Source organism: Phoenix dactylifera, chromosome 17, assembly GCF_051530095.1.
Source record: "Phoenix dactylifera cultivar Ajwa chromosome 17, Ajwa_hap1_PhDact_Kaust_v1.1, whole genome shotgun sequence".
NCBI lineage: Eukaryota > Viridiplantae > Streptophyta > Magnoliopsida > Arecales > Arecaceae > Phoenix > Phoenix dactylifera.
Window position 1 is genome coordinate 9,958,277 of NC_143206.1, and position 16,087 is coordinate 9,974,363.

A 16,087-nucleotide genomic window follows, 5' to 3' on the forward strand; every position below is an offset into this window, starting at 1 on the left:
GACGCATCCATTTATCAACCACCCACTCAACCAAGGCTAAGGGCAGGACCACCCTTTTCTTCTCCTACCCTTCTTTTCCCATTCTTTCTCTCTTCCACCAACAATTGACGAAGTCATTAACTAAAAGTCAAACTCACAAACGTACGTAATAGTAAACAAAGTTGAGTGCAACCAGTTTAGGTGGACCCCAGCATCGTCATCTCACCGTCCATTGGCTTGGGCATCTCATCAGCGGCCCGCCGTGGACTGAGTTTGGTGGTCCCTGCGGTCCAATGGGTGTACGCGGTTTGAAGTCAATCGGAGGCAGCCTTTCGGTTGGACCAGACCGAGCCGGGAAATGGTAGGAGAAAACCTAGAATGGTCTAAAACTTGAGCACATGTTTGGAGATATTTTGCTTGGATCAAAGAAGTAAAATTCAATCTTAATACGGAAAGAATGTTTCAAAGGAAAAAGAGATAGTAATATAAATAGTATTTAATTAGAATATCACCAGATAAATGGAGAACTTTTGCTTTAACTCCAATATACGAGCCTCTCAAATGAAATTTGGACAAGAATTTCCTTAAAAAAGGATTTGGATAAGAATAATAATTAAATGAAATAGCACTTAGTGTGCAGGTTTATTCTTCTGTTTTAATAGTTCTTTGAATAGAGAAGCAAGAAGGTAATTTCACACTAAGTTATTGAATTTCCGAAGTGATATTTTTGTGATAAGCATCCTCTTTTGCATATAAAACATCAATAAATAAAAAAAAGGCAACAGTAATAAAACATCGACGGGCACAGTATAATTAACTGGAATTTCATAATTTTTTTAATAAAAGTTATAGATAATATAAAAAGAAACTATAAATATTATTTTATATATTTACTATGAAAAAGATGGAACAACCTTCAAGTTGCAAGGTTCTATACTTTGAAATAAGAAACCAATAAGTTTTAAAGGTCTCATGAACTACTGTCCAATTTTTTGATATTTTATTTTCTGACTCCTACAGATATATTTATACTTGAATAATTTATATCATTTGATTTATCAAAAAAAAATAACAAATTCTAGCAGGCAAGTATCTATTTTTTATAGAGTAATGCAATATATTTTATCCATAAAAAAATAAATTCACAGGAAATTTCAATAGCACTTTTTTTTTTTTTGGTATAGAAATCTTTTTATTAATGCTTTCAGCAATTTCTTACAATTTTTCACGGGAATATTAGTGGGGAGGGAATGGGATTAATCATTAATGCTCGTCATAAATGGCTAAAAGGCCTTCCCTTTCTCCGCGTTGACCGGAAGGGCCGGATCACGTGACGTGAGGCCCTCGCTCATCAAGAGGCTCGTGCTCCGCAGTTACGCCAGTGGGCCCCCTTCTCTCCCATCAAGCCGACTCCCCTCACCCCCTCGTATTGAAAATAAAAAAAAAGGAAATAAAATAGGAGAAAATCCAACTACTTAATAGACCGAATCGGCGTGGTTCTTCCGGTAGCTCCCCTCCCCGTCCCCATTCTTCTTTGAAGCCCTCCTCTGTCCGCCGAACCACCCCAGAGAATCACCAGCCGAGGCCGAGGGAGGAGGTTTTGGCGATCCGCCGTGCCGCACTTCCGCATCCTCCTCCCGCCATGTCTCATCAAAATTCAAATCCAAAGGTTTGTAATCGTTGGTTGGCATTCCAATCTTGTTTGGATTGGTGATTGATTGAAATCTGTTTCCTTTGGCTTTTCTTGCTCTCTGTTCCGTTAGTTTTGAACTTTTAATATAGTTTCTTGATTGCTGGAAGGACTGAATTGGATTAATGGTGGCTTTTTGAGGCTTTGGAATTCTGTTAAAATTACGGAAATCTTTTGATGGAAGACTAGTTCGAGGTTTAAGAAGCCAAGGTTTCTTGGTCAGGAGATGGATGATATGGAGAATGCGAGAGAATGAGTACGGCAATTAGGAAAAAAAAGATGGTCTTTGAAATGCTTTTTCAGGACAAAATGTGTTTGTTTAAATTACAAGTTTGGGCAAAAGGAGTCATCCAACCAACTCGCATGGTCTAATTCTAAACTGTTATGCTTCTCATGATTTGAGCAGTTCAGGGCTTGTTTATTAGTTTTCAAGAAACAAAGCGGATTTTGCCACAATTCTGAGAAAAAAGCCTCCAAAAAAGAAAGTAGAAACTAACGTATGAGCTTGAGCCCATGTGCATGTGCACGTGCATGCATATGTGTTGTGTGTGGTGGGTGAGCGGACATATGTTTTCTATCCTTTTACTCCTAGAGTTCCTCGTGATATTAACACTAATTCTCATCCATTGTCTATATGATAATATGCCACATATGTCTTCTATCCTTTACTCCTAGAGTTCATGACTGCATTATGTCCCATATTACAAGGTACACCATGGCATACCGAATCGGACGGTACGTATCATTCCCAAATCGGACGGTACGTATTGTACCGAACTGGATGGTATGTATTGTATCGTTTCAGTACCGGTACCGTGGAACATATCGAGTGTCGGTCTACCGAATTGGTCCCATACTGGACATACTGACACAATAACAGAGTAGCACCGGTATAGGGCTCTTTACCGAGATGGCGTACTGTGCCATATTTACTAAAATATATTTTCCATGTCCCATATTGATTAAAATATATCTTCCAAATAGCGAATCTTTTGTTTCAACAGTTAATTCTTTGTAATCATTATTTTATACAAACTGGTCGATTTTGATAACGATCGGAGCAAGCGGTCCCGGGGAAGGGCACAATGAAAGACTCCCCAGCGCTCGAGGCGCTTGCGACCAGTTAAATGTTAATGGTTCTAATTTTTCTAATTTTAAATAATTTTTCTAATCTTAAATGTTAATGGTTCATCTAAATGCATAAAATGTATGAATGTTGAAGATGGAAGAGAGTATGACACTGCTTAGCTGTTTAACTTCCATAATTACAGAGTAGTTGCCGGGAGCTTGCATCCTTACCTCCAACAATCAAATACAAATAGTTGCATTGCCTTTTTATGCTTGAGATGAGCAAAAGATCTATGCATGTGGCAAAACTCAAACCACAAAGACCTGAGCCCGTTGTTGTCACTGATTACTAGTGTCTAACAATGCCAATTTAGTTTCTGGGCATCCTCCACTTGCAATTAAACATAGACAACTGCAACAAGCAGTGCATTGATGATATAAAATCAAGTTTAAAATTCACAGAAGCCAACACTTATTGGACATGGAATCGTCCTTTGGATGGTCCTCGTCATCCTAAAGTGGCACCAGCTCCTTCTCCAATATCTCCAGCTGTCGATCATCTATTTTCTTCATTGTTATTTGGACAGTTGTCATCATCCTAATCAATGTGACCAATCTTTTACTTCATATTCCACTCTGCTGGCTTTTATAGTTTGACCCTGACTCCTCCCTTTCCTCTTGCTCGGACATCATCAGCATGTTTATGCTATTTCTTTGCTTCCTCGTCACTACGCATTTTGAAATGATTTTCTGTACACACACCAGACTCAAATTATATTGTTTCAACTTTCAACTATTCATTCATGTAGTGCACCATTCATTTATGATACAATATGCATTTACAAGACGATTTATATTTTATTGTTAATGGAACTGCCGAGCTTGTTTCCATACAGACATAGATACATACATACATACATACATACAAACATATATATTCCTGAAACTTTGGTCAATCTTATGGGCATATTCAATCTTCTTTAAGGACTGGCTGTCTCTTGTATTTCTTCTTTAAGTAATTCTTTGGACGTGGTTTTGGTTTTATATCAGTCTAGAATATATGTTTTATTTATATTTGGGTCGAGCATCATGCTTTTCTACCATTTATATTTTGAGATAATTTGCATCTAGATTGTATAAACAAAAGAAAGATTAGACAAAATTAAATGAATTTTCTCTTTTATTATTAAATTAGGTTGTATAAGAAAGAAATCTTAGGTTGAAAGTGCTCTTTGAGAATATGTACACTTTTAGATAAAGTAGCTATTCTTTTATCTTTCAAAAATATTTAGATTATCACTATTTATTTCACATATGGTATTATTGTATGGTAGAGAACATAGCAAAATTCCTTCTTTTTTCCCTACTATTTTGATTGTAATACTGAATGATTTTTTTTTTTTTTTTTTACATTTTGATGTATTATTACATTCTATGCTTTGACAGATATTACAGGCAAGTATCTTTTGTTGGAGTTTTTTGTAGTTTAGTGAACCTGCATTTGGTTCCTCTTGATGTGATGATGTTTCATGCCAAGCCCCAATCTTAAAAAAGATTCTCCTTGAAACAGGTATCAGTTGATAAGGTGAACCTTGATGTAGCCTGCTCACATGCAGAGGAGAATGGTTTTTCGGATCCGACTCCTGCCTTTGATTCAGAAAAGGCCATCTATGAATATCTTCATCAACCACCCTTTAGGACGTCTGATGACCATCTTGTTGAGTTCTCAGAGGCTTTGAGGAGTAAGCCGGTTCCATATTCAATTTTATATGTAATGTGATTTGTTGATGTTATCAGAATAGGCTGATGCAATTATTTAATAGCACAATGGGTGTTGAATAGTTAACCATAAAATAAACACATTTGTTTTCTGTGAAGTAATAAATGTTCACAGATTTCATGATTTCATAACTTTATAAATGGTAGTTTCAGTGGCATGGTATGACTGCATATTAGTGCATCCACTAATGAAAATAGAGGCTTGTGCTGTATATTGGAGAGAGAGATCCACAGCTTGCAGTCTTTTGGGAGTTAATAGGATTATACTCAGTTTTTGGGTACTTTTTTGTGGTGATAGAGGCCATGCAACCTTGGGCTTGGTGTTCTAATGATGCACTTGTTGCCATGGTTTGCTGTACTGGTCCATACCAATGCATATTGGGCATACATTACCATACTTCTTACCGAACCGATAGGTGGTATAGGGGGTGTACCAAGTATTGATATGCCGAATTGACCCTGTACCGGGCATATTGCCACTTTACCAAGATGGTATTGGTACAAGGTTCAGTAGTGATGTTGTGAACTTGTTTCTTCCTTTTCTATGGAGGTTGAGTTAGTGGGACATAGGTGAGGTAGCTGTAAAAGGACAAGAAAAAAAGGGGGGGATTAATACTTGGAGTTAAGGGGATTAGAGCTTCTTTTTTTTTGTAGTATGTCTGAGAACTAGAGATAGAAAGAGAGAGGGTTAAAAAATAGGAAGATTGTGTTTGAATGAAAAAATGGGAAGCAAGAAGATTAGCACCAAGATTTATAGGGATTAGTGCAGGTTTAATGGAATCAATTATCTTCATACAAAATTGTCAATTACCTTTGAGAAAAAGAAGAGTGACATGTATTAGAGGAAGTGATGGGAGCCACTTGTATAATGCAAAATGTCTCGAAAGTGCTGGATTGCGAGGAATTCCCATTATATATAGTAGAAGATATCATTGAGACTGCCAGATTGAGGAACTATAGTTTCCATTTTATTTCCTACTCCAATTTTATCATCCATTTTCTTTATAATCTGCAGTTGTTACCATGCTAGTAGAGACAAAGTTTGCAAGTTCCTTTGATGGCTAGAAACATAAGAAAGGCAAATAGTGAGACCATAGATCCTGAAGTACACATAAGGTGGTTTCTACTATTTGTTAGTTGCAAGTGTATACATAAACTATAAATGTAAATATTTCTAATAATACTTCTTTATCCCTCCCTTCTGCATATAGTTCTTCTCCATCATAATTTACCATGATCTAACTAACTTGGTATCACCACTTTAAAGTGATCTCCGTCTAGCAATTCAATCATTTGCACCAGCAATATGATTTATATTGCAAGTCTCGTGAATACGTAAAAAGAAGGTATTTAGTTGAATAAAATAATGTTGGCTATACTTGCCATATTATTCATGAGATCTGATATGGAGGATCAAATCTGTATAATAACATGATATGCAAGGATTCCAATCTCAATGGTACCTGTCTGTCTTGCTGGTATCATACCGTTCCACTAAGAGAATGGAAACCAGGACACCCTTAGGACACCATTTTTTTTATAACTTGGGATGTCTCATCTATCTCAGGTGGAGTTAGTTGGGATCAGCCTGGTTTGCTAGCCGGGTCACCTGGTACCAGCCTAGATAGCAGGGTTTCATTTGGCATGAAATTTGGATATGTTGAAGATTATGGATCAACATGCAACAATATTTTTTAATATATATTTTCATGAAACTATATTTTTCAGAATAAACTAGTTATTAAAAATAATACATAAATAATTTTCAGAAGAAAAATTTGTAGCATGTTTGTGCTATTAGTGCACACATGCAATTGAATTGTTATCGGATCTGAACTAAAAGTGAGTAGGATATTATTTTAATTAAACACACGATTTTCTTGTTCATAATATGATTCATAAGTGTGAGTTTTCTTTATAGTGCTTGGCTATGAGTGTTGGTCCTAGATCAATTTTTTATATATCATTGGTTATTCCAACTGAATCGGAAAAGCATGGATTGAGGCATATTGGCATTAGTGCTTGCCAAGAACTAACACATGACCAGTAGGTCCAGTACCATGCTAGTGTCATATGCTAGCAAGGCACTGACACAGTATGCAGCATGCTGTGTAATGCATGTCTATTGGCACTTCAAGGGATTAATGGGATCAAGATGTTCTGATGTTACTTCCATTAGATTGGCTTGATCGAGAACAGAAAATTTAGTAGATATTTCATGTTTTCCTAACATTTACCCTTTGACTTGTGTGAAAATCAATTCCTAAGACAAACAAGCAAGGAATGTACCAACCAATTCAGCCCGTACCGAACCGGTCGGTTCAGCGTTAAAAAACGGTTCCGGCCCCATGAACTGGCCGGAATCGGCCGGTACTAGATGCGCGCGCTGTGTTAAGGCGACCGGTTCGGTACCGGTCCGAACGGGTCTGAACCGGTACCGAACCGGTCCAGTGGCCTACCGGTACCGGTTCGGCGATCCTTGCAAACAAGTCTATATCAAGTTTGGCTTTGGAAGGGAAAGCAAAACATATATCGCAAATATTATATTCTAAACCATTTTTGCTTCTCTGATATAACTAATAACAGCAGAAAATAAAAAAATAAAAATAATTAGCCAATTACTCTAGACTTTAATCTAGATGAAATCCATTATTATCATAAATTTATATGTTTAATCTAACAACTTTTTTTCCAGTTCAGATAAAAGGATTGGTTTTATCATTGATATGCAAAAGAAGCATACAGTCCGTGGCTTTAAAAAAATTACATCTTTGCTTTGCTGAAGAGGATCTAAAAGGTCTCATGTTGTTGGTACTTATCTTTGATAATAGGCCATACTGTTTTTCCAAGTCTGTTATTTTTGAAGATTTCTGCGATTCCGAGAAGCTTGAATATTTTCTTTATCTTGTATATCCTTGTTGTTGCTTTTCATATCGAGTTTGAAAATGGAATCTCTTGAATTATTTTATACAACATTTACCTTCCCATTTGATCCTTTATCTATCTATCTATCTATTTATTTATAATGTGCTGGCTGTGTTTGGTTGCCTGTATTTATCTATATATCTGTTCTATGACTTATGCAATTTTGTAATGGTTAGCTGTTGCAAAGGCATTAAGACGCGTTGCAGAAGGAAAGGCTGCTGCTCAAGCAGAGGCAGCTGAATGGAAGCGTAAATATGAATTGGAGAGAGCGCACAACCTGCAGCTTAGGAATAAAGGTAACTTATTGATCCAGGAAATACTCCTTATATATATATATATATATATATATATATATATATATATATATATATATATATATATATATATATATATATAGTCAAGATAAATGTGTAATCTCTATGGGAACTTTTTTTACAATTCATTTCTTTTTATACTTTCTACACCAAAGAAACATGTGTTTTTTAGATGTATCTAACTACCGGCTTTGTAATTATATATATATGTGTGTGTGTGTGTGTATAGTTGGACTTGGCTACACTTGAGTAGATCTCCACTCAGATCTGGTGAGATATACATAGGACAATGGAGATCCCAAATTAATGATCCAAGTAGTTGGATATGATCTACTATATTTAAACTACTTACATATAAAAAATCATGTGATTTGGAGACCCGTAACCTATGCATCAAGTGATTAAAAAAAAAAATCTATAATTTAGTGTTATTTAGACTGTCTATTTTTGGACCACTTGATACATAGGCTAGTCGTCTCCAAATCACATTTTTGGTATGTAAGCAATTTAAAGGTAGTAGATCACATCCAACAGTTTGGATTATCGATGCCGGCTCTCATCATTCAATTTAGACCCGATCGGATTTGAGTGGAGATCCACTCAACTGTAGCCTAGACTAGTGCTCTCTCTCTTTCACTCTTTCTCACTTTCTCATCTTTGTTGTTGAAACTATGTCAACTTATACAAAGGGCTTGAGGCTATGTCTGCACACTATAATGTTCACATTATACATCATCTAATATGCTTGCCAACTGCCAATTCAAGTACCTGAATTATCACGACAAGAGGCACTGGTTTCAAAATACTGCTTGTGGTTTCATATGATAGCCCACCACTTTGAAGTTGTTCTCTTCCCTTGTTAGTGAGAACCAGATGGTCTTGATCATTTTGCCTCTTTGCAATATACCTGCACATGCAATTGCACCATTATCTAATGACAGAGGGGCGATAGAGATGTCAACTGAATAGTGCATATGTGGATAGATAACCCTTTTTTTGCTAGATCTTAGGAGTGCCAATTAGAGAAAATGAAAAATGGGCTGTCATTCATTTGATTCTAAAATATTTCAAGAGTATAAAAGTCTTAGGTGTTCACTTGTCTGTTATGGCAATAATGCTCAACCATAGAGCTGTTCTTAGGTTTCTTATTTTCCCAAAATCTGAAAATTTTGGGCAATTCCAGAATGTTCTTAATCTCAAACCAGAAGCATTGGGAGACGTCATTAAAGGCATTCATGATTATGGGTCCGTTTGAGCACTAACATGAGAGGCCATCGAGGTCCCATTTTGCATAGTATACATGGAGGGATAGTCTTTTGATTCCTTATACTTGAAATGTTTATAGTTGTGGATAAGGCTAGGCATATAGTGTTGTAGTAAAAATGTCAAAAGAGGTAGACTGCATATTTCTTGAACCATAATTTTAGAACGATGCATTGTTCTATCTTATGCTGAAAACTTGAGAATCAATCAAGATGAAACTAACAATAGAAGCAATCAAGCAACTATATTGAAGGTTCACTGTAGTCTCTGGGGCTGTGCTTTGTAAGTGGCTTCTATTTATAATTGGAACACATTGAGGTGACTGAGTTGTTTTTGGATGCAAATTAGATGTAGATCAGGGGATCTTTCACTTGCGAATGTCCACATAAGGTTAGAGCGTTGATCAAATATACAATACTGTAGATACTAAAAAGTACTAATAATTGTTTTCTATCATGTATAAATAGTAGCAATTATTTTTTAAATGTTTTATGTGGTCAGATTTGTACTGTTGTGGTTCATTAATTCAGTTATAAATTTGATATACTACCTATCTTATCCCAGGGGACTATGGGCCTTTTTATGTATGGAGAGATGTAAATGCGTCCTTAAACTTTTTATCACTTTATGGACTATTGAGAGTGGCAGGTTCCCAGGAGGACATTCCTGTGGCCAAACCTTAAGTGATGGACAAGGAGGAGCAATTGATCCATCTCTTTGCCCCTGTGATGTATGAGTTTAATCCCACTGTCTCATTTCATGATTTATTAAAAAATGTATGGTTACATTCCACCCAAAGGCTGACTAGATAACTGCCTCAGGCTATTGGGGTTATTATTACCTTATTAAGGAATTAGTCAAGATGCATTTATCATGCATTGATCTTTTTAATTGTGAAGGCAAAACAACTATCTATTTATGTATGAAGTTTGGATCAAACTGATATAGGCAAACATGTTGAAGTGAGCATCCTATGTATTTCACTATTGCCTTTTCTTTCTTTAATATCATATCTTTGTAGTTACAGTTTATGGGTATGATCTCTTTCCAACCACATTATTGTAGGGAGGTCGGGATATTTATGTCTTTGCTATATCGAAAAACTGTGAAGAACAGTCCACATGACAAGAACGACATTTAAGTTCTGATATGCTATTTGAGCGATACAATGTTTCCATTTAGTATAGTCCTGTTTTTTTGCCGTTATCAGGAGCACCCATTAACATGTAAATGGTTCCTTCCTTGTCTTGTAGCACTATCATTGGAAGGTTGTCATAATCTTTCTAAAGATTTAAAGCTGGACAATTCATCCAGTCAATTAATGGTACAAAATCCCACCATGGAACAAAGTGAAAAATGTTGCGGAAAGCATGGCATTTGTTCGCACGAGATTCTTAGGGATGAAGACATGAATGCAAACTCCAAATTAGCTGGCAGAAGGGTTGCGAGAAAGGTAAGTTTGGGATATTTTGTGGTTCTTCACTTTTTCTCTTAGCTTAGCTTCTTTAAGCTTTCTACCTTTAATATTTCCTTATCCATGGTCATTCTAATTATTTGTTATGAGTCTCTGCTATTATTTTACAACTATTTTTCAATTATAGGTAAATTTTGCTGCATGACAACTTTCATGTAGAAATTTCTGCGAGACATCAATAATTTGTCATGATTTCAATCAAATATAATTTACATTATTATGCCATTTGAGAAAAGATATCTAGCACCATTTTCTTATATGTTTTGTTAGAATTGTAAAGACTGGTGACTGGTGAGTCTTTCCTTACGAAGTTCAAAATAGTATGCTAAACAGCTAAAGAGATGGTAAATAAGAAAATAAGGGAGTTTCTTTTAATTACTATTTGTATTGCATGCTTAATTTTGAACTATTTAAGGCTATTCCATACAAGGTTCGCTGTACCGATCGGTACCGAGCGTACCGTACCTGTACCGATGGGCACCGGTATCGGTACACCAATGTCGGTACGGTCATTACCGAACGTATGGTACCGTACCGACACTCAGTACGCCTATACTAATGCGGCACCGGTACGGGGTTCGGTACCGGTACGGCGAACCTTGATTCCATATATGATAGTATGTCTTGTTTTGTCTTACTTGGTACCAGGCATATCGTATTGTACCTGTGTGATAATGGGCCTTGATAAAGTATTGTACCAATGTATCACACAATTGCTATCTCTTCTTCAATAGCGTACCATGTGTCGATATGGGGTTGTACTGTATTGAACCATATTGTACCAATAAGGTATTGGTACAACCAAGGTTCGCAGTACCGATGGTACCGACGTACCGGTCGGCTCCGATAACGGTACGGTACTGGTGCCGAACCGATACCGTACCGATAGGGCACATTCGGCCTGGTTTCGACCCCATCGTCGTTTTTTTTAGAGTTCTTTCACTTTTGGATTTTTTTTGATGTTTTTATATTTAGGTTTAAGGTTAAAACTAGATGATGTAACTTATTACTTCCAAATTGTTCAAATAATGAGATGAAGAACATAAAATATTTTCAAATTAAGATACAATCAATTACATACATTAAAGCACTCTCGTATATCTAAAATCGGGTCGAGTGGCGATGCTTCTCGTCAATATCTGGATCATCAGCATAATATGGAAGCAGATCAACCCATCCCTCTAACCAAGCGGCATTGTAGTCTTATATGCTCAATCCTCGAGGAATGCGCGTCGGGTCATAAGAACTCTCGGATCTCTCGCTGAAGCTCTGGCTCTGAGAGGTGTCTTGATAAGGAGCCCATATGGAATATGCCAGCACCAAAATCCGACCCGTAAGACCCTTCAGGCTGCGCAGGGTAGTAGCCACCGGAAGATGACTCCGATGCACCATATCCATAGGCTGGCTGAGGCCCCGGATAATAGGAAGACTCGGAACTTGATACATCAATGGATCCGACTCCACATGGGAGGTCATCTACAGCTGCATCCTGGCCTCTTGAACGACCTCGAGGAGCTCTTCTTCGATATGCAATGGTATCCGACCGGCCTATATCAGACGGCCTACCGTGATCCGTATCTTGTGTAGCATGCGTAAACTGAGACTCACCGGTGTATCGAAAATCTTCCTCCGGCTGTGTCTCATAAGTAGTACCATACTGTCCTCCACTTTCTCCATGGTTAGTAGATTCATCACCACTAGAACCTTCATCGCTGTTGGTCCAAGTCTCCTCCTTGACACTCTCCATTGGGGCCCTTTCCTTTCCTTTTCTTCTTTGCTGGGATTGACGTCCTCCTGATCAAGTCGACTGGATACTAGAGCGTCCTCGTCCTCGCATGAGAGGATCATCTCTCTGAACTGAAGCATCGTACCAGTCATGCGGTGACTGGCTCCCCTCTAGCCACGTCATATCAGCTGTAGGAGTGCGTGGAATGTTGCGCTCAGCCCATTGCTGTGGATCGACCATAGCCTTGGTGGCTATGATGCTGGCTGGTCGTCGAGGCGATCCTGGCTCATCAAGCTCGGGCTCGTGCTGCTGGGCCGCAAGCCAGTCGAGCATAGGATTATCATTATCATCTGTAAAAGTCCTATAGATGGGATCTGCATACTTGAGCTCCACTTCCTCCTGAATGCATTTTAGCCTCAACCGCAGATTGTAGTGCACATAAACTAGGTTGTTGAGGCGCTTTTGTGTCAAACGGTTCCTCTGTTTGCTGTGGATGAGGCCGAAGGTGGACCAATTGCGCTCACAGCCACTCGAGGAGACCGTTTGGGAGAGGATCCGGATAGCTATCCGCTTAAGATTTTTGGCGGATCCGCCAAAATGAATCCACCATTCAGCTGCAAAAATATTGAAGATAATTACATATGTTACTAAATCACAGGTACCTCTTCTATACATGACGCGGCGACTTCTAGATCAGGCTCCATCTTATAAATAACATTACGCAGAGCATGAAGAAGTTCATCATCCATACCAATTCCACTCTCGTACTGAAATCGGGGATTCAGATAGTATGCTGCACATAGATGATACCATCTTAGTATAATTATACAAATATATCAATCAGTATAATTATCAATATTATCGCTTACCTGCTAGATGCAATTCCCTATCCATTTGGGCTCCCCACCGCTGCTCAATGATGTCGATGTACTCCTGGGCATGGGCTACATCTGCCTCCATGATCTGAGCCTTTGCCTTCTCCATCATGTGATAAAAAAGCCCATCTGGGGGTACCTCTCGCTATCCATGGCCCGCAGCACTTGATATAATGGTTTGATAGCCTTGACTATCGCATTGGCCCGCTGCCAGAATGACTGCCTGTTTACCAAGTCTTCCATTCTACTTTCTTCAGTGCCGGCCTGGGCATATCTACTTTCCTGCCTCTCGGGACTGACAAACATTTGACGTAGGGCTTCTTTCTTTTCGATAAGGCTATCAAGTGCAATGTAATTCATAGCAAACCGTGTGACTCCTGGTCTAAGAATTTCTCCCCCTGCATACTTTCTCATTAATGAAAGAACCCAAGTATGGCTATAAATATACCTGGTGATGCGTTGGGCTATCTCCACCATATGTTGCACCCTACGGATCTTTTCAATGTCCATCAAGATGAGGTCGATGCAATGTGCAGCATATGGGGTCCAGAAAATTTGTGGTCGCCGCTCCATCAAGACCTGCCCGACCAACTTATATTGCGGCCCGTTATCAGTGACGATCTGCACGATATTCTCCTCTCCAATCTGATCAATCACCTCCTCCATAAGTTTGAGGATGTATGAGGCGTTGTGCACCTTATCCGAAGCATCAACTGACTTGTGGAAGAAGGTCTTCGTATCACAGTATGTCAGAAAGTTGATGATGGCCCGCTTTGTCGGACCGGTCCAACCATCACACATCAGAGTGAGCCCATATGTGGGCCACTTGCTCTTATATGAGCCAATCCAATTCTCTAGCTCCTCCTTATTGTTGTCAAGAAGCTCATCGTAGATGTCCTTCGGGCCTGGAGGATCGACACCGGGACCGGCAGACTGTATGGCAGAAATGGCAGACTTGTAGTTTGTATTGTCTGCAGCATTCGCTGGAATGCAGCTGAAGTGGAACCAGGATCCAATAGCTCGCCACATATCCTTCTTCTTCTCCTTCTTCCACATTGTGTCTACCCTTTGCTGCTTCGAATCTCTCTTGGGGAAGGCATGCGGATCTACGTCATGGATTGACGCACCTGGTGGATCCCTCCGGAAGACTTCTTTCGGCCACCAAAACCACCCAGGATAGATGCAATTCGGCTACGTCCTCTGCCCTCGCCCTTCCTGACTGAGGTTGTCCTTTGAAACTTTGGATCTTGTCTGCTTCCACCAGAACCGGCGCCCGACTCGAAAAACGAGGGCCCAAATCGAGCCGATGCCTCGCCACCTCCTCCTGCTGCCACCAATCATCCAGACTCGCCCGCATGGTAGCCTGGATCTATGCCTCCTCCTCATCTGGACCCTCGACCTTCTGTGACTCCATCAAGTGATAGGAAGGTGCTTCTGCAGCTTGGCGTTCCACCTCCGCTTTCTGCTTGGCAGCCCTCTCCTTGGCTGCTTTGATCTCAGCGAGATTTTTCCTCATCAGCTGACGGGTGCTCGGTGGGCACTCCGAGCATGCAGATATCTCACGAGAATTACTGGCTAAGTGCTGCTTTAATCTGGTTACCCCTCCTCCTTTGAAGCACTTGTGGCAATAATTGCACTGAAATTGGTGCCGTTCACCGAGCATCTTTCCATGCTCCCAGCCAATATTACGCTTTTGGGGTTGCCCTCTCCTTGATGGCTCCATTCCTACGACCACATTATTTTTTTTCAATTTTTATTTTTTAATTAAAAATTAATTTTTTAATTAAATTATAAATTATATAAATTCTGTAAAAACAAAGCTAATGTCACCATTAACATCGTCCATATATCGACAACATATAAAAAATTCAAGACGAAATGGAATCATTGAATCATGTCCTATTTTTTGGCAATTTTTGACTTAATTTTTTTAAGCAAATTAAATGAAATATTAAAAAACAATGTAGGGGAAAGAAATTTTACCTTATTTAGTTTTTGCTGGATTTTTCTTCAAGAAAAACGACGCTCTCCGACCCTTCTAATTTTTTTTCATGCCTTTGTCTTTGCCTTTCTCTTCTTTTCCTCCTCCTTTCTCTCTGCCTTTCCTTCACCTAAGCTGATGGATTTGGCTTTAGCATTCGGTCGGCTTTTATAGCCAACCGTTGAGGGCTTGAGGCACTGTGGCACTTTGAAAAGTGCCACTGTGAGCCACAGTGCGGCACTTTCGAAGTGCCGCACGAACTGCCGCACCGGCACTTTCGAAGTGCCGCAGTGTGGCACTTTCATTTGAAGTGCCGCACAAACCGGCACTTTGAAAGTGCCACAGTGTGGCACTTTTGAAAGTGCCTCCGGCCAGCGCTGTGGCACTTCAAAGTTCCACAGCGCTGGCACTAAAATCCAGCACCGAACCGGTGCGAACCGGCTCGGTTCGCACCAGTTCCAGCTCATACCGGTGCGAACCGAGCGGTTCGCACCGGTTCGAACATGTACCGGTGCCAACCGAGCCGGTTCGCACCGGTTAGATGCATGTACCGGTCCGGTACGGGCTGAACCGATTGGTACAGGTCGGTTCAGCAGACCTTGGGTACAACAAACCTTAATGTGTATCGACCTATCATTAGATAATCATAAAAAGACAACATGGATATGCTTATATGTAAACACATAAATCTATATCTATCCATGTGTAGGGGTCGCTGCAGACCTGTGTTTGTGTATGTTGTGTGCAAGCATGAGTTATGCACGCTGATAAATATCCTTACCTCAAGATTTGTGCAAAGGCCAAAGGAGTATCACCAAAGCATCATGTGCGACACTGGGGAAGCCAAAATTAATGGTTGTGCGCAAGGTTTGCCGTACCGATACCGGTGGCGCCCTGGATCGGTACGGTACAGGTCCGTGCCGGTCCTGTACCGGCCTGTACCGGTCCCGTTGAATGGCCGAATTTTGGGGTTCCGCATACCGGTCTCGTACCGGCCACGTACCGGTTCGCCA

The 16,087-nt window shown here is 39.6% G+C and overlaps 2 protein-coding genes across 2 annotated transcripts in view; one reads left to right on the forward strand and one right to left on the reverse strand.

The window, feature by feature from the left end:
- The first annotated feature begins 1,410 nt into the window (after window positions 1-1,410).
- The window catches only part of NADK1 (NAD kinase 1), a 53,239-nt gene continuing 38,562 nt past the window's right edge, over window positions 1,411-16,087 (forward strand). The window contains exons 1-4 of the mRNA XM_008783811.6: window positions 1,411-1,648; window positions 4,308-4,479; window positions 7,618-7,737; window positions 10,272-10,471. Coding sequence (XP_008782033.4) covers window positions 1,622-1,648; window positions 4,308-4,479; window positions 7,618-7,737; window positions 10,272-10,471 — 519 coding nt within the window. The 5' untranslated portion in view covers window positions 1,411-1,621. The remainder of the gene's footprint in view (window positions 1,649-4,307; window positions 4,480-7,617; window positions 7,738-10,271; window positions 10,472-16,087) is intronic.
- Window positions 12,291-14,450, reverse strand: LOC120108832 (uncharacterized). The gene is made up of 5 exons (XM_089928253.1): window positions 14,333-14,450; window positions 13,325-14,241; window positions 13,088-13,238; window positions 12,881-13,011; window positions 12,291-12,824 (listed from the first exon to the last, which is right to left on the reverse strand). The coding sequence occupies exons 1-5, from the start codon at window positions 14,448-14,450 to the stop codon at window positions 12,291-12,293; spliced, it is 1,851 nt and encodes a 616-aa protein (XP_089784379.1).